A 19,162-nucleotide genomic window follows, 5' to 3' on the forward strand; every position below is an offset into this window, starting at 1 on the left:
TGGGACGGTACCCGCTGCAGGCTGCTGAACGAAGACTGGCTGTTCCACGACTGGGTTAATCTGTCGCAGCTGTCAAAGCTCTCGATGCTCTCGAAGGAGTCCTGGCCCCCCAGTTTACCTGAGGAGGAAGAAGAAACAGAGTGTGTGTGTGAGTGACGAGAGAGGGGAGAAATGTGCTAATTGCGTAAGGTGCCACGCCGGAGCGCGACTCTGCCACATCTCATTCTGCGTCGATGTCAGGGATGATTTCACTCGCGAAAACACAGCTCAAATTCACTTTTAATGGAGGAGCCGCGCAATTGTCTTTCTATTTTGGGCCCGGGGAAAGATAAGAGGAGTCTGTTAATGGTGAGTCATTAACAGATGACAGCGAACGCAGTGCCTGCACCGACGCAAGAATCCTCCCAGTGCAGTGAAATTGAGACCACATGTGGACAGCAGTTGTGTTAGCAAATACTTTCCCACGTTAGGAGAGCGTAACGCTCTTATAACATAACGCCCCAATAGTTGGTATGTGTGATGCGTGGTCGCTGGGCCTCATGCCTTGCAGGAAAATGCCCTACCACCTTTAGGGGGCTTGTATAATGCACTCAGCACATGCTATTTATGTATCCAGCTGAGGGTTAGTGAGATGAAAATGCTCGTTTTGTGACTGTGAATGTAAACGCTGCTCCTAATTCCTCTGTAAACTATCAGTGGGAAACGAGCCAGTGAATGCTGAAAGACAAACAGTTTAATGAGAAAACTCAGTTCTCGCTAACTGAAGATGACGCCTTGATCTTCTTACCAGGAACCTCAAAGTGGAGTTGAAGAAAAGAGGCCAAGAAACCAGAGAACAAAAAAATCATGAAGGTTACACCACTTGAGCTGTTTTACATAAAGAATAGGCGACGAAAAAAAAAAGGGGGTGAAGACACTGTGGCTACGGTTCAAGTATCACTTTGACATAAACAACACATTTGGGTTTTTTTTCTCCTCTTTACGCCACCGAGACTGCATGAAGCAGGTCTGCACGAACCACAAACCAACGAAGGGCTGGTCCTTCAGCGCTGTAACGTTCACGTATGTACAGCCACAGAGCCGTCATCACACCTCGATGCACAATAAACGTTGAAAAACATTCAGTCGCACATGCCTGAGAAAATCAGTTCTAATGTCCTGTGAACGTCTGTCTCACCTCTGATGCGTCCCACACACATGTTGTCCGGGGACACCACCTCCTGCTTGACAGTGAAGTAGTCCCCCTGCAGGGGGTTGAGGGGCGTGTCCCGCAGGATGACAGCAGGGTAGTCACTCTCATACTTGAGTGTCAGCAGTTCCTCTGAGCTGATGGGATGCAGGGTCTGGTAGGATTCTGTGATGAAACCAGGCTCTGAGTATTCAGAAGGAGGGACACACTGAGCATGCTCAACACCGTAGCCTGAAGACATGAAGTGCAGACAGTAAGCATGGAGCAGGAGCACAGGAGGAACAGATCAAACTCAAGCAGAGCGCTGTTCGTATCCCTCCTGTGTCAGATGCTAAGTAAGACTTGACTCTAAGTGACTGAAAGGAATTTTTCAGATTTGTTTTTGTTTTTTTTACACACTGAAATATGCAGTGACCTTCCTGACCCCCTCTACCACACGAAATATGCAGTGACCTTCCTGACCCCCCCGCTCCACCCCCCTAAGTCCATTCACATTTTAGTCATGTAAAAGCCTATCGTGATAACGTAAATGATTCACATAGGGTGTGAGTGAGGGAGTACTTACTGCCAAAGTAGTCTGAGGTATAACGAGATTCCTGGAAGTTGGAGGTCAATCCATTGATGGGATAATGCTTTGTATCCTCTTCATGAAAAATAGATAGAGAGCGTCAGTGACCTCGTCATTGATTTCATGTATCATGTAACTGCATCCATCATGATCAAAAATTAATGACCTGAGCTAAACGGCTTTTCCGGTTTGACAGTTCTATCACTCTGTTTGGTATGAATGGAGGAGGGTTTTTTCCTTCGTAACATGTGATTTAACGGCAACATTTTAGCCTCTGTTTTCTGTCTGAAGTCATCTGCTCTGATAATGAGTGCGGCCTTTTACCTTTCTGGAGCATCTCTAAATGTTCCCAGAGGATGTCGCCCACAAAGTCCGGTGCCAGGTCCAGGAAGCGGTCTTTGCCCATGGCACACAAACTGGCTCCGTTAATGCAGAACTTGTCAAAGTCCACGTTCTTTAGACTGAACTCGTTCACTGTCCACGTTAGCCACTCGACCACGTGGTTTTCTGTCCACTGTCTGGGATCTGAGAGGATGAAAACCTGAGTGAGCTGAGCTGAACTGCAAAGTTTTCGTAATCTTTCATACGTCAGCGTAAACGTGGTCCGATTCTCACCTTTAGGAATTCCCAGCCGCTGCTGTTCCTTTGTGAAGCCACTGAAGGTGGCCTTCAGAGCCTGAGACATCATCTCTTTACTTCCTGGTGTCAGCAGGGGAACATCTCCACACTCTGGATCTGCAAAATAAAAATGTCTATATTTACACAAAGCTAAAACGAGGTGTTTTATATAAGTTGTTTATAGACCAAAAATGAAACATATATTTAGGAAGAAAAAAAACACGCAGAGAATGTGGTTAAAAACAAAGACGTACGATAAACTGACAATTACTTCACCTTCTCCATGTCACAGTGCATCTATTTAAATAAAAACCTCCACTGTGATGGTTCTGATACCGAGGTAACACCCGACGATGGGGCAATAGCTCAGAAAAAACCACGTTATTACATCATAGCTATTTGGGTTTTTTTGTGGGTTTTTTTTGTACACAAAAGATGGTGGTTTTAGGGCAATTTTAAGTGTCAATAAAAGAAGTGAGTTTATTTTATGAAATAACAAACACTGCTCCCTCCCACGGTGGGGGGGGAGGGCGATGCCCACTGACCACCAGTGACACCATGGCCCCTGCTGGTCGTCTACCTAAGTTGCCCTTACACAGAAGACCCACTGTCACCACACCAAGCACTGGGGTCAAACATTCTGTGAGGTCAAGGGTCGGGGGACGAGGTGATGATGTCACTGTAGCTGCTGGCGGGTGGTTGGGAGAAGCGGCGGGTGGGCTGTCTAGAGGGTCTCAGCCACATACACTGGGCTTACTGTTCTCCATTTGCAGCCACTGGGCACCCGCTGGAGAACAGAGCTGCCTTTGATGGCTTTAAACAGTGCCTGATGACTCACACTCATCTAATTAGATCGACCGGAGAACAGAAGTGTGGGACGAGGGGGCAAACTGGGTGGATGATTAGAGGGAAAAATGGGAAAGACCCCTGAGACACGAGCACTAAAATAGTCCGCCGAAAGCTAAATGGGTCAAGACAGTTGTGAATGGACACAAATGGTTCTATACAGTTGGAAATAACCTCACGTCTTAATCTGTTAATTTCCAAGGCACCCATGTTTCGAAGTGTTCCACAACAAAGGCCGATGGCTTGTATATCATGATCTATTCAAGTGACAGTGTGACATTAGAGCCCCATCCAGTCAGTGATCAACTTGGGGGGTAGTGTGCCTGAGGCAACAGAACACATGAGGGCGACTTGAGTCTTAAGCTGGTTAAAGTATGCCAGCTTCAGGGGTCAATGAGGTTACGCTGGTTTTCCTCATTCATCAAATAAAACCTTTTTTTTTTTTCGCAAAAACAAGGACTAGGAGCCAAATGAGCTATTAAGAAAAAAAAGTTGAGTCACTTCTCCAAAAGCGATGCCATTTGTCGAGCCCAGATGTTCTGGCATCTCTGCTGGCTGGCGGTTTTATCCGCCAACAGTACAGCGCAGCAACATACAGTTAATGCTTGTTTTCCACACTTGCTGACGTCGCGACCTTGTCTGGAATGCACAGCAGCTGTGTCTCCTTTTAAACCATATAACCAATGTCTGTCTGGCCGTTCTCACAAATGAGGTCTCTTAAGTTCCCATTCCTGTCTTTGGCTTCTATTTGCCCCTATTTGAACCGAGAGCGAGGCACAGAACATCCAAGTTACCCATGATTCACTACAGTATGTGGTGAAATAAGGCCAGTAATAATAAATTAGTCTTTGTTCGACCGATGAACGAGCAGAATGTTATGTTTTATAGACCAAAGTAAAAAAGGTAAACATCTGAAATCCGACCCCAGCTCACTCCTATCAGATGCAGGCAGCACATCAAAACAAACCTTAACACTTCACACAAGTGAAAGCCTGACATCACGACTGTCTGAGCCTCAACTGAGCTCCTTTTTCTTTTAAGTAGCGATGGTAGCGCCCAAATGTGTGCACGCTACTGCAAAAAAACGGCTGCAAACTGAGATGGGACGCGGGCTTAGGCAGTCTGAACTTTGATGTAAGGGCAAATGAGAAACGCAGCAGTTTGTGACGCTGGACGGAGGTGAGTTTGTCTGAGCTTTCTAACTATTTTCACAGCTTTCACTCCACAACGGCTTTTATCAACTCTGCCCCCAGTCTGAGTTTGCCCACACAGACTCGCTTCCACTTTACTCGCAGTAAATCCTCCATCAAAGACACTCGACTTCATCTCAGTCAAGACATACAATTTAGGCATGTGGAAGAGAAATATGAGAACCGCCATCACACAGACACGTAAAGTATGGAGTGCAATTTTGGCAATTTCTTTTGTTCTTAATCTGGAAGGACTTGTTTAAGATGTTTGGGATGATTTTCAACTGCTGTGTTTACTAACTGTTGTTGAATTGTGCATTTCAAATAAAACAAACGTCTCCTCGGCTCAGTCTGTTAGTGCAACTGTGCTGTGAACATGAAAATCTCAACGTTTTAGTCAGCACTGAACTTTTTTTTTGTTTTGAGTGGAAATAGGATACGTGAAGTAGAAGACACTGCAACGCTGCAGGGCAAACACAAGACTCAAAATTGTAGCGGTAATAGAGCTCCACAGCGAATGCCGCAAATGAAAGTTATCTGCGGCGAAGCTAATGCACAGTGTGCGTCCATTAGTACACAGGGCCGGCTCAGTTCTAGACAATCTCTAGTAAATGATGGAGTCCTGATAGGATTTCAATGCCTGGGAGTCCCATTAGATACAGAATGGTCGGTACGCACTGAGAGTTAGAGCATCCACAAGTCATCACTTTCCACATTAGACCGTGCGGATCTGTCCGCAAATAAGTCCACCCACTTAGCTCCCCGAAATGTAGGAGTGGGTGTAAATCACGGGCAACATTATGGCATTCGCATTTTCGATAGCGAGACTGAGTGGAAAGAGACCGAGACATGTAACTCCTCTGATTTGTAATGATGGAGAAGAATTAGTTTCATCCATTCAGTAAGAGACTTGTGTGAAAAACGAGTCTGATGTTTTGTCTGGATGTAAATGTACAGTAAAGAGTATTGATCAGCCACTCCCCTACTGCCGTGATAAATGGACTGTCGGCTGAGTGCGATGGAGAGATTCCTCCCAGGAATTCTCACAGCTCCAGCAGGCTGTGCACCCTTCAGCCCAGTCCGAACCCACCTTGGGCAGAGTTTTTTTTTTTTTTTGGCACCTTTGGCTACACAACTGACCCACACATTCACAAACATGTACCAAAGTAGTAATCATCTCTGCCTGCACGTCAGCGCGTGGGTGTGATAATGGGATTTTTGTGGCCGGGTGCAAAGTCTACGGAGATGAAACAAACAGGGATGGGCAGGGCAGGGCCAGAGGGGAGGACAGCATGGGAGCATCATGGTGGGTGAGGGGTGATAATGTACATTAAGAGGCAAAAGGGAGGGGTGAGCGGGTAAGTGAGTCACCGATCTGTAATACGAACCCATCACGGGACAGAGAACTGGGGGTGGGCACCGAGGGAGAGCAAAAGAGAAAAAGATCCGCACGGAGAGTGGAGAGAGATGAATGAAGGGGAGGTCTTATGAAGCTGCCTCTCTTCTCCTGGTCTCTGGAGTGACATCACAGTGGGATCCGTGCCATCTCCCAGCCTTTGGCGGAGACTCGTTCATTCATAAAGCCTAGACTGCTGCCTCCACACAGAGTGATGCAACAAGACAAGCACAACAAGCAAGCGGGCCCTAAGACTAAGGGACAACGTTGTACCTATTACACAACAAATCTATAAATACTACTAAGAAGTTCAACTGACAGGTCGAATGGTATGGTGTTGAAAGCTAACAGTTTTACATGTTTCCTTTTTGTAAGTCAATCTCCTGCAGTCACTTCCTATGAAAGGTGAGGTCATTAAAGTTACACCACTGACTCTGCAGTATTTTTCTATATGTTCAGAGCAAACAGATCTGTAGCATCAAAGCAAGGCGTAGAAAAGGAAAGAAACAAAAACAAAATGGTCTTGGCTTCTTGCCAGGGCCGTTCTAATCATCTCTTTAATCCTGAACCGCCGACATACATCAGGTCAGAGGTGTCAGTGGTTTCTGAGAATGCATTTGAAGGAGATTTTTATCTGAACGCTAGGTCTGAGAATGCAGGGTCATAAACTCCACCAACATGAAGGGGGCCTATTCAACACCAGTGGGTGATAAAGTGGTTGCGGAGGGTTGCTGCAGAGCAGGAGAAGGACCAGGGTGGCAGTCTGGTTTTTGAGAGGGCCGCTTGTTCATCCAGCTGCTCCGCTGTTTAGATTTCCATCTCAATGCCAGTGAGCCAGGAATAGATGTGTAAGGCATGGGGCGAGAAAGTGTAAAAAAAAAAAAAAAAAAAACCCGACCAAACTTTGACCCGAGCCCGCTTCAATCAGGACAGTGTTAAAGGGACGAGATTCCATGCATAAACCAGGAAGATCCAGTGAAGACTGAAAACAGTTCAGAAACACTGGTTTAATTCTCACCACTGCCTTCAGGCCATCCGTGAGCACCACAGTGGACCAGAGCAGCTGTACCACCACTGACATGGTCTGTGTCCAGGACGATCGCCGCCTCAGACACACTGGCTACAGCAGCAGACAATGAGTGAGACTGATACCCCACTGCTGTCTTTTTTCTTTCCCTTCCTCCATCTCTGAAATCATATTAGCTTATGACGCTAAAGTGCATTAACTGTGCTGTTTATGCCAAGGTCTAAGAGCTGGATATGACATTAGTTTGGATTTAGAAATGATATTTTATGTCATCCCAGACAGAGAATAAACACATTTTGCAAAAATTAAAAAATAAAAATCAGTGTTTATAATCTTTTACAGCAAAATGAGTGGAATAGAAACAAACAAGGATTTATGTGTGTGATCTTTTTTTTATATCTGAATATTTGTTCTTTTACTCATGCTAAACAGTGTGAAATCATCTAGATCTTAGATGTGCCTCAAGTATTACATGTTAAAAAACAGCACTGCCTTTTCACAAGAACCAATTGCACAACCTTTAAGTTCTCCATTATTTTTTAAAGTCAGCCAGATAATTATTGGGGGAAAAGTTTAGACAAATCACACACAAATGTAAGGAGAGGATATGTCAAATATTTACAGTATACATATTTGTTACCATCTATTTCATTCACACACTCGACCGTATGTGTGTGTGTGTGTGTGTGTGTGCATGTCCAAGCCTAGCTATAACCAAAGCTAGCTGCCCCTCCTGGGCTGCGTCCATGTTGTAAACAGACAGGAGATGCTCTGGGGCGACTGTTTAGGCATTAAACCAAACACATGACATATCTGACAAACAGTTTACTCTCTATGTAGCATTTTTTCCAGAAAACATGGTGCCTGCCCCGTTTAGTCCAAACGGATGCATTCCACAACCAGGATCTTCATGCAAGTGTAAATTCATGGGCTGTTTTTTTTTCACACACAGACACACATTTACGGTCCTGTGTAATATGTGAATCTCTTTTGTCCTGTGATGCCTGGCTCTCATTATCCATCATACATACTGTACAGTACGTAGGACTGTTTTGAAGGCAAGCTATGGACGACAGATGGATACTTAACAAATAACCCCCCACCCCCACACCCCCCCTCCCCAAGACCACAGTGTTTTCATGTTGCGTGCCTTGCATTCCACCTCTGTTTTACAATCGCTAATGTGCTTCTCACGACTTTCTTGTTTTGCTCTAATGTGACCAAAAATGACTTTGGGTGTAAGCTGAAAAATTATCTCAGATCAGAAGGATGAATTACTAGTCTATTTTAAGCTCAAGGAAGAAAGAAGACCGAAAAAGAAAATCAAACTCTCTTTTCTTTTAATTCTGCGCAAAAGGAAAATTGAAAATATCTTCAGGAATATGAAAGTCAATAAATTGCCCTGCCTTTTTTTCACATCTCTCTACGTTTCTGTTGGAACAGACCAGACATGAGTACAGTCAGGGAATGACTCAGATCTTTAAACAATGACTGGACGTCAAAAGATGTGCTCGAAACTCAGCTCTAAGGAGAGGTCAGGGTGAGAGCAGTGGTCATATAACATCAAGTGAAAAAATTCCACTCTGTGGTTCAGTTGCCGTTTAAAGAATATTTGGAGGTCAAACTACGGTATTTCACCACCTGAGTTTATTAAGCAGACAATAGTGATGTTGTTCTAACACCATCTCCACCGACAACCAGGCTAAAAAACAAAAGACAAAACAACGCACATCCCATCCCAGTCAGTCATCAGGTCCCAACTCTTCATTAGTCCCAGAGAATAACACCTACACAACAGAGCCTCCCGCCCACATCATTCTTTTCTTCCGTTGGCCAAACAATCTGCACAGCTCTGGTGCTGCTGCTCCTGCAGGTCTGATACACATAAAATCCGTAGCTGGGTCCCATTTGTTGTCCTGATTACAAAAGCAGCACGCAATACCGACCCCAGAACCAGGTGGCGAGCAGCAAATACACAGAAAGAGAACAACAAGGGGAAGAAACATAAAGCGAACAAAACGAGTGGCGTGGCCGTGTTGTAGACAGAGGGACGTCTGAGGTGAACATGCAGCCTTTTTTAACGACTGATTATGAAATTGGCAGAGTTGTCATTCGACTGTAGGTAGCGCTACAGCTAACAGTCTAAAAAAGAGAAAGAAAGATAATGTGAGCAAGGAGGCATGAACTCAAAACCAGTAAGCGAGTGAAGCAGACGTGAAGTCGGACAGCTAGTAGTGGCATGTGGTGAGGCAGGCGTTCCATGCCATGACTCAGGGATTACTAGGAAGAGATGAATGGGGATGGGACAAAGTGCACTACTTAGGAACTCACTCAATACCACATCAAGGTGTCCAGAAAAAAACTCATGCGGCCTGCAGAAAGGTGTGGACACAGAAGAGAGAAAGAGGAGGGACCGTGTGAGTGAGTGAGTGATTACACTTTTTCCCCTCTACAAAAAGCTGGTTAATGCTTTATATCCCTGCCCAGAGAACATATTTCCTTTGTTTTGGTGGGGGGCTTTCATGTGGACTCCAAGTGAAATCAAAAGCTTTTGTGCAATAATTATTTGGAAAGGGACAACCTCCGGTTTGAATTCAGATTCATATTTAGTGATATTTATTACCGTCATATTCAACTTCACCTTGAAACATCTCCCCCTCCATTCAACCATGTGCTTGCGATTTAGGACGCCGCTGTTTCCAGTGCTAACACGCTGCAGCGTATGACTAAGCGTCATAAAGGACCATTAAGGCGTGTGTTAGTTAGGTTGGCATCAAGGTGGGACCCACGCACTGTAATAATTTGATGTTGTTACGGGCAACAAAATCTGATAAGCGAGAGGAACAATTATTGACACACAGGTTGAACTGAAGGACCGACCGATGTGTTGTAACACACATGAATGGGCAGAAAGAGAAACAAAGAGAAGGTGATCGATTCGCCGACGCTCTATTTTGGACAGAACAGGGTCAAACACACACTGATATGGTTTCCCTGGCTCAGTGAACGAGTTTGACACTGACCAGTTTTGCTCTGCCTGGTACCATCCATGCACATGCCACATCAGGAGGAGCCTGGATCACCCAAACAGTGTTTGCACAGCTGCCAACCAGGCACAGTCAAACACTGACACACACACATATATACCCTGCACTCCTGAAGGTGTGCTGACACAAACAAAGCCATGCAAAAACCATGAAAAAGCCTTATGTAACTCCCTGTACCCACACGGCACCGACGCAGGAGGCTCCTCGGAAATACGCTGTGAAGGAACTCTTTCAACAGAACTTTTGTACGTCGCAGCCCGCGTACATAGAACCTACGATGGAACAAGATGCCAGATAAAGGCCCCTGACAGAGGCATAAATCACGGTGTTTATGACAAACAGCAGCTTTTTGATCAGATAAAAAACATCAGACTCCCCCCCACAGGCCTACTCTATGCCGGTATGCATGCCACCCAGCGGGGCATGGCCTCCCTTACATTCTTGTCAGTCACTCAACCCTGACCTAAGGAACACAGATTGAAAGTGGACGAGACACTCAAACCGACAAGAACCGCTTGACAGCTCATTTAAATATTATTCGGCAGGTCGTTGCCATCTTGGTCATACTAGCGTAGTGTTTTTCTTCTACACTCCTACCTAATTTATTTACTAACGTATTCTCCTAATGTCACAAAATAAACATACCTTTTTGCAGTTACCTAACCTTGTCTCATATCTTCCCAAACACGTCTTTGTATCGTATCGCCATTTTGTTACGGCTACGTGACTGACATGATAATATGCTACCAAGATCCTGGTGGGCTCCACTGCTACAACTTTCAAAAGTGGAATGAAAGCCCGCTGGAACATTAGGAGTGTTGTTTGAGTGGAACTCTGACCCCGGCAGAGTGTGAGCTCCTTAGAGGGAATTACCTCCGATGAAGAGAGGGAGGACGGGAGGACGGGAGGACGGACGTATGGACAGCTGACACTGACTGCTCTTTGGTTGCACTAGGGAAAACAAACAAACCCGTGGGGCGGGCTGGGAACCACTGCCGCCTGTTCAAAGAGCATGTGCATATGCATGTGCTGCGGTTGCAGGTGTTTCGAGCTAGAAAAAGGTTGTCTTGTTTTCTGACAGCTCTAACGCAGCTCTGCTTTAACTGCCACATGAATACACGTGGTGCAGCTTAACAGTTGTTTGTTAACAAAAACAAATGCAGCTTCAAACATTAATAAGAGGGAAATTGAAGCTACATATTTCCAGTATGTGTTGTAAGAAAAAAAAATATGCAAAGTTTCTGTGTGAGAAAGAAAGTGGTGTGTGTCTGTGTGTGGTTGTGTGTCTCTGTGTGTGTGTGAGGCTGTGAACCGCTTCTTCAGAGCATGAACTTGACCTGAATGCACCCATGTAAGCAAGAGCAGGGGCGAGCATTGCGAAATGGTTTTGCAAGATAGCGCGGCACTTTAGCAACTTAACTGCCGCAGTCAGCACCTTTTATGTACGTCTGTGAGATGTGTGTGTGTGTGTGTGTGTGTGTATTACAATCTCAGCTCTGCAGGTACAAACGGCGAGGAGATGGCGGTTAACGTGGTGACTCAAGGCCCTATTGTAGATGAGCACTGGTAATTAGTATCACATTTCCATGATGCATCAGCACTGTTTGTGTTTCACTAACAGACTTAGCGCCACCTGAGCTTCAAAAGCACAGGGGGATTAACTGAAGCAGACGGCTGCTTAATGCAAATCATCCAAACATGCTACCATTGTGAACCTCAAGTGTGTGAGTGTGTGAGTGTGTGTGTCCAAGTGAAAAGGAGAAGTGAAACCACCTTAAGTTTAAAAGCCCAATGCAAACACAGCTGAGTTTTGTGGGCTCTTCTGCCCGTGCCCTGGACTACCCCTGGAGCACGCCAAGTCTTCCAGGCAGCGGGGTCATAGAGGCGAGCCACACTTCTGCAGATTCATCACCTCAGTCTGTCTCTCATCCCCTCTGGAAAGTCAGCTTTTGACCACCGAGGAGGGGTTGAAGTGGGGGGAGGAGAGAAGGGGGGGGGGCTGTGGTACCACTGCTTGTACCTAATGCCAGCTGGGCAAGAGTTTGACTCCTACATAAGCTGCTTGTACCTAATGCCAGCTGGGCAAAAAATAAAAAAGGAAACGTGTCTCCCAGAGTTTGACTCCTACATAAAGGTCAGACAGGGGTTCTCAGGTGGGCAAAAGGCCCCGAATGTGATGGATCTTCATGTGAAAAAAAAAGAGATAATGTTCAAAACTGACAGAGTCTGAATCTGAAAAAGTCATCAGTGTTAAAACAGAGACAGAAAATCAAAACACAGGCATTTAACACTGAATAAACCCGCTGTACCATGTTGTCTTGTCATTACACTGAGGATAATTCACTTCTACAACTGAATTGAAAAAGGACAAACTGCAAATTAAAACTTAAAGGGAAGTTCGTTTCCCCACACGGTTAATCGTCTGATTCATTCAACAACAACTACACACATAAATACACGAACATGAAGGATGGACCGTTTCCAACAGTGTGTAAACCCTCAGGCGTGTAATTCTCCACGAGTGCTGTCCAATATTGAGCAACCGCGTCTTCACACTTGACATATCAGAACGTTATGTCCCTGTGATCGACCCAGCACTTGAGTCTCTGTTATAACGTCAGTCCGTCAGTTGACAACAACGGGACAAACATACAGCAAAAAAACAAACAAACAAACAACTCACGTTAACGCGCGAATCTCTGACTGATGACAGAAAGAAAAAAAAGAAAAAAGAAAATACTCACCGTCCATTTTTTCAGACTTTATGATGGTTAACGTCGGTTTCATATCGACAGCTGCCGTCATGATCATCAGATCGCTGTGATTGATAAACGCCGCGTCCCTGTCCTTATTTCTAACGCCCCCAAATTATATATATGAAAAAAAAACACCACACGGAATAAGAGTGGAATTCTTGTCCTCCTCAGACGACCTGGTCGATTCAAGTGCCCTTCTTTTAGGCCGTTGGTAAACTGAGTTTCTTTTTTAACTCTATCTGCCTCGTATTCCCTCTCTTTCTTTCTTTCTCTCTCTCCCTCTCTCTCCGGTACATGTACGCGCTCCCTCCTTTCCTCGTTCTTTCTAACTCACTCACTCACTCTCTCACTCCTTCCTCTGTCTGTGGCGATGGGCGTTGCATTGCACACAGACCGAGCGCCGACGACAGCTCCGGGGGGGCGGTGTTAGTTGGCGTGTGTGCGTGTGTGAGAGGCTGACTTGCCGGTTGACTTTCTTGTGAGGCATTCACATTCTTGCTAGGACGTAAACTCACATTTATTCTATCGTAGTCTATATTCTTACCCGCCCGCCAGGCTTTAGGACAGGGGCGTTAAAAGCTCTTTAAACCAAGCACGAAGCAGGGATCCCCTATTTTATTTATATTATTTATTTATTTATTTTATATATATATTTGTTTTATATTAAACTGGGTGTCAAATACATTGAAAAAAAATACCTTGTCATATTAGCATACGCATAATTTAAAAGAAACTACCAAAAAAAAAAAAATACAACCCCCAGCAGTACCTCTATGAACCACATGGGGGTTGCGGACCCCCTGAAGAAGACCACTGCTTTGAACATAAAAACAAAGTTTTTCTATTTCCGGTCCATATTATTGTATTTTAGAACACGTAGTGATGTCAGGGTCATTCAACAGAAATGATCCTAAAAACTGACAAATTACGATAAAAACATAAGGCCACACACACTCACACACACATTTACACTCATTCACAACCACACTCATTCAGAGACACACACACACACACATTCACACTCATTCATTCACTCATCGATTCCTCCACACCTCTCATGCCAGGACCCTTTAACCTACGTCACCGTGAGTTTACACGTTCCCGCAAATTACTCACATTTCACATCAGTGGGGTGAAAATCACGGCGCAGATATGAGAACCGTTCACCACATTAAAGGAGGCAGAGCTGGAATATTAACAGATTCAGAGCAGTACGTTCATTCATGAAGGGCCGTCCTATCACAGCGCAGGAATAACAGTCATTAATTAGCTACAAAAATAGCCGTCGACGAGATTCCCCGAAGGAAACGACCAACACCAGAGTGTTTCAGCGAATTATATGTCTTTACACGCTGATAGGTAGATAAAACAATGAAGATTCTCTGAGGAGAGCAAAAAGCTGTGAGGAGGAGACGGCTCTGATCCTAAAATAGAGCGACATAAACAGTGTGTGTTTGTCTGAACGACCATGGTTTTCAGCTGAGCTGTGTGTTCCTCATGTTCTCCACGTCCAGGTTCCCTCATAACATGTAACTCAAGCTCATAAACACCTCTGGTTGTTTCCTCTTCACCTTTTTCTCATCAATTCAAAGTAACCGACCCTTCATAAAAAAACAGACGACTCCTCAGAGAAAAGTAGGTTATGTCTTGGGTTTATAAAGGAATATTAAGGACTGCCAGACTCAAAGGTTGAAGGTACAATTATCCGGCCTTATCTCCGTGAGCAGGTACAATGACAGTGCCTTACTGGAAATCAAATCAATAGTTTCACCGCCGTGGAAAAATACAATGATGGGAGAATGACTGGGCGTTTTAGCCACAATAACGCTCCAAACCTCTGCCAACAAGGAAAACTTCCCACAGTGAGGGGGAGCGGAGGGGGCGGGAGTGAGGAGGGGAGGCATATAACATCATTTAACAGTCATTTTCACACTACCTCTGATTGAAGTTACTGCTTAAAAAAAAAAACAGGCCCAAAAAATGTGGTGTAAACAAAGAAAATGTCCATTCTTTTGTTACGTCTTCCAACTTCCTCATAAACAACCTCATCAGGGTGAGTCGTATGGAGCAGCCTATGCTGAGGATCGATAATGTGATACTATATTGTACTGGTGTATTTCTAAATGGGATGATCTGGGTGGAGGCCGGGGAGCCAGGCGTATTGATCACACATGGATTTTTAAACCGGTGGTACTTCACTGGCTCCATTAGCAGCCAAGGATCAGGTTTCACTGGCCTGATAGGAGCCTCGTCTGGGAGAGTGTATCCGCAGCTTCTGCGAGTGGAGTGGAGTGGAGTCGCCTCACGGGGGGGAGAACAAGAATGGGGGAGGAGAGCAACTCTTGCGTCTTCTTAGTCATTCAGTCAGTCAGTCATTCAGTCAGTCAGTCAGTCAGTCAGTCAGTCAGTGTCTCACACTCTCTGACTGGACCTCTTTGTCTTCTGTTAATGAACCCTCTCATATCTGTTCTTTAAAGGACCAGCCAGGGTCCCACTGCGCCTCAGGGCGGCCATTTGAGGTTTGATGGTCTTGCTGACTAATATCCAAGCTGGCGTCACCATAAAGTGTTTCAATCAGGCCATTTTTTTCCCTCTTCTTTACATTTGAAATGCCAAGCGTTTCTAATAGAAACAGTAATTTACCAGAAACAGAAACGGTTTTATTTATAGCTATTAAAATATTCTAGGAACAAACGTGGTATTTAGTACAAGTAACATCGTAACGATACTGGGTACCAGACCCGTACTTCTTTAGGTTGGGTTTGCATAATTAAGCCACAAACTCAAGACAGGGAAAAAGGGTGACTTACAGTGTGTGGGTAAACCACAGTTTGGACACCGCCGTCACAGTAGCCAAGAAATAAATAAGACTATAAGCATTAAAAAGTAGACAGAAAGTGAGCAGAGCTTTGACACCAATTTCAATATGTTGCAGTTAAAAACACTGTCTCCTTGTTGAAATAAATGTCGGTTAAAACACCTGGTCGACCCAGAGATGCTGAACTCCAGTCGGAAAAAACCTACAGCCACACCGACTGACCTCATCAGTGGATCGATACATACTGACACTGACACTGCCATCACACGTTTAAAAAAAATAAACACAAAAAGTGCACAAAAAATCTCAGAGAGCAGAAATATTGCTGAAACAGAATATTTCATTCAATTGTTTTTTAAGCTTGTCATAAGACAACCAACCAAAAACGATGCGACAAACACTTCTGAAATATTGCTGAAACAGAATATTTCATTTTCTTTATAAGAGAAGAATTTCCAACCAACCAAAAACTATGCGACAAACGTGCAACGTGTCCCAGTTTCTTCAGGTTCTGGTTTGAATGTCCTGTTTCTTCACCTGCTGCTGCTGCTGCTGCTGCTGCTGCTGCTGCTGCAGTTCTGACAGTTTAGCAGCTTCACTGCAGTCAACGCCGCTCTCCTGGCTGCTCTCTGCCGCCTCGTCTCTGGCACATCTGTGTTCGCTGCCTGACTATGAATGTAACTGTTGCACCTGCTGCTTTTCACAGTGTTAACTGAAAGGTTATTCAATTTAGAGCAATCCATTCAGCTGTCAAAAGATATTTGTCTGCGGAGTCTGCGTCCTCTCAGGGAGTAACCAGCATCTGGGCCGTTCTGGTAAACGTACACTTTCCACTAACCTTCTTTTTTTTTTCCTTTCTCATTCAACAGAGACACGAGTGAGTGACACACCTCCGAGAGTACGAGGAGTCAAGAAGTTCTGAGACAGGTGCTAGATGTTCGACAAAGAGCGTCTGATTTTACGAACTGAACGGTGAATCACGTTAACACACGTCTCCCGGGCGTCAGCGTAGCTTTGACACACGGTTTCACTACATTTTTTGTCAATCATTGAACTGTGTTGGGGTTTTTTTTACCTTTAACTCCTTAAAAAAAATTGAAATCAAACGTTACAATTTTAAAGCAAAAATAAACAGCTTTCATGCTTCGTGTTTTTTTTTAGAAATGGACCAATGAAAGAAGCAAGACGTTGTTGATGCACAGAATTATTTTCTTTTTAACTTTTCTTCAAACCTGTAGACGTACAGCGAACACAGATCTGGTGGCTGATTGGACAGCATTTAGCTTCTACTGAATGTGTCACTCATTTACACACACACACACACACACACACACACACAGATATATACAGTGAGAGAGAGTGAGGAGAGAGCAGACAGTGGGACAGTAAAACAGTGTGACTGGACTCACTCCTGCTGAGATCAGAGGGCTGGGCTCTCATATGTGTGTGTGTGTGTGTCAGTTTGGTAACAGATACCTACAGTGCTTATTACTCGAGCTGCTCTATTGCGAAAAAAAAAAAACAACAACAATCACAACTATTTTGGTCAGTAGTGAAATCAGGATTATTTCACAGGATTAGTCACAGACTTTAGAAACGCGCTGCATTTGTTGCCTCACAATGAAGAGCAAATTTCTCTGTAAATGCCTTCTTGATGATCCTTTAATCCTTAAGAATACTTATTTATTGTACTTGATATAATATTCAAATACTGCCAAAAAAAACACCCAAAAATACTAAATTAAAAATAAGATCCAGTCGTTTCAACCCAGATATTATATTATATTTTATATATATTTGTTGCACTGGAAGTCAACAATATTTACTAACTTCATCCACTTCTCTGAGCTGCACCTCTGCCTACGGCTCCAACCTTTTGGTGCGTTTGTGCCTGTGTGCACATGTCGTAGTTTTTTTCTGCGTGTGTGTGTTTGTGTGTGTGTGTGTGTGTGTGCATGACTGAGCAGCCAGGCCCCTGAACAAAGGCTCAGCCTTTTTCTGAACAATTAGCGTTACTAAAAAGGACATCTCTTCCTCCATTAGCGGCACCACGTGCCCCCCATCACTCCATTGTGCAGATAATTCAATTACCCCCCCCCCCCTACAGTACGAGTCCCCCTGCCTCTCCCGTACCTCCCTCTGGTCGTCCCGCCCTCCCCTTCCCTGCGACGCAGCTCTGCTGCTGCTCACGACTGTAACACACTGCACTCCGTCACAAACGTCATTTGGTTTTCAAATCTTCTCAAGTCAAACAGATGTAGATTATGGTTTAGTCAGAATAGAAAAATTTTGGGGGAAAAAAAAAGATGACGCTGAGAGCACAGTGTCACCTTTACCGTAACGACTGGACGTTCACGGCGACTGACGTCCTGTTAACGTTACTAAGCCCCTGGTGTGGGCATTTAAACAATGGGGAAGTCTCTCCTGGGATTCATCACAGCTCCACCTTTCTGGCGTTGGCTCACACACGCTGTGCTCGGTTGCATCATCGCCAGTCAATGATTGCATTTGTTTCAGGACTGAGTGTTCTCCGAGCGGAGGGTTTTCTAATTAGTCACCGTCTTATCAAAAAGGAACTTACAGGAACTTCCTAGAAATAAAACGTGTAGCAGTGCGGTGAATTTACAAATGCAAACAGGAACCGAGTGCGTCAACCTCACACCATAGAAGCAGCGAAGGAAAAATACAGAAAATATTACACACATGTACTCAGAGAACAGAGTCCTGAAATACCACGTTATCAAGTATTACTCTGTCGTAAGACTCAGATGAGTGTTTTCTCTGGAAGTTTCTTTTCTAATTGTATTGAATTTTCTTCATTATTACACATTATATAAGTACTGTCTAGTCAACGTGAGTTGTCACCCGTATTGTTGACTAACTAAAATACCATTGAATTAATAATCCTTAATTTCCCGTAGGGAACTCCCGAGGGATTAATAAACGTCTATCGATCTGTAAAACAAATGTGAAAAGTCACTGAAGTCATCAGATGTCTGAACCAATTTACCACAAACAGTTCACTCTTATTTGTTTGTATCTTATTTGCATAAACAACTTAAAGCAATGAAAGGAACCGCTGCCATTTCAGAATTTAGTCACAAACCCACAGTTTACAGATCTGTCCCTGCTCCGTCAAACAAACTGAACGCATCATTTTAACAAAAAACCTCTGTAAAACTTTGTAAAACACTTGTCCGATTCTAAAACCTATTTTAGGTTTTTTTCTTGTTTTTCCCTGTGTGTCAACTGTGCTACAGCTCTCGCCTTGAAACTATCAACACTCCATGCAGATAAAGTGTAGGAGCGTGGAACCACTGCGGTCCATTCCACCTCATCTGTCTGTCGTTTTTCCCGTGTTTCCACTCTTGTTTTGTTTTATTGTTGGAGGGGGAAGTGTGCGCTGCTCTGATTAGCATCACTGTTTCCTCCTTTCCCATAACCCCAGACCCCTGCAGGCTGCCTGTTTACTTTTAAAAATAAAAAATGGGCCTGCGCCCGTGAGGACGTGCCCCTCATCAGAGGCAAGAGCACCCCCCCACGCACACACACACACACACACACACACACATAGACCCAAAGACTCCGCCTCCACACTCCACTCGTCTCCTTTCCTCCCGTCCATGCCAGACCAAGTCCTGTGACTTATCTTCTCATCCGTCCACTTGCCTAAAAACTCTCTTCCACCCACTCCTCTCTCTCTGTTC

General features: G+C 44.5%; 1 protein-coding gene and 1 long non-coding RNA gene across 2 annotated transcripts in view; both read right to left on the bottom strand.

Annotated features, from left to right (window-relative positions):
- Nucleotides 1-19,162, bottom strand: part of LOC103377686 (transforming protein p68/c-ets-1-like) — a 34,840-nt gene that overhangs the window by 7,563 nt on the left and 8,115 nt on the right. The window contains exons 4-8 of the mRNA XM_025055208.1: nucleotides 2,373-2,492; nucleotides 2,082-2,282; nucleotides 1,755-1,832; nucleotides 1,178-1,420; nucleotides 7-118 (exon numbers count right to left, since the gene is read on the bottom strand). Coding sequence (XP_024910976.1) covers nucleotides 7-118; nucleotides 1,178-1,420; nucleotides 1,755-1,832; nucleotides 2,082-2,282; nucleotides 2,373-2,492 — 754 coding nt within the window. The remainder of the gene's footprint in view (nucleotides 1-6; nucleotides 119-1,177; nucleotides 1,421-1,754; nucleotides 1,833-2,081; nucleotides 2,283-2,372; nucleotides 2,493-19,162) is intronic.
- Nucleotides 5,513-12,618, bottom strand: LOC112486910 (uncharacterized). Its single transcript, XR_003049483.1, has 2 exons — nucleotides 11,950-12,618; nucleotides 5,513-11,901 (listed from the first exon to the last, which is right to left on the bottom strand). It is a non-coding gene; the product is annotated as an uncharacterized LOC112486910 (long non-coding RNA).

Source organism: Cynoglossus semilaevis, chromosome 4, assembly GCF_000523025.1.
Source record: "Cynoglossus semilaevis isolate Cse_v1.0 chromosome 4, Cse_v1.0, whole genome shotgun sequence".
In the NCBI taxonomy this organism is placed as follows: Eukaryota; Metazoa; Chordata; class Actinopteri; order Pleuronectiformes; family Cynoglossidae; genus Cynoglossus; species Cynoglossus semilaevis.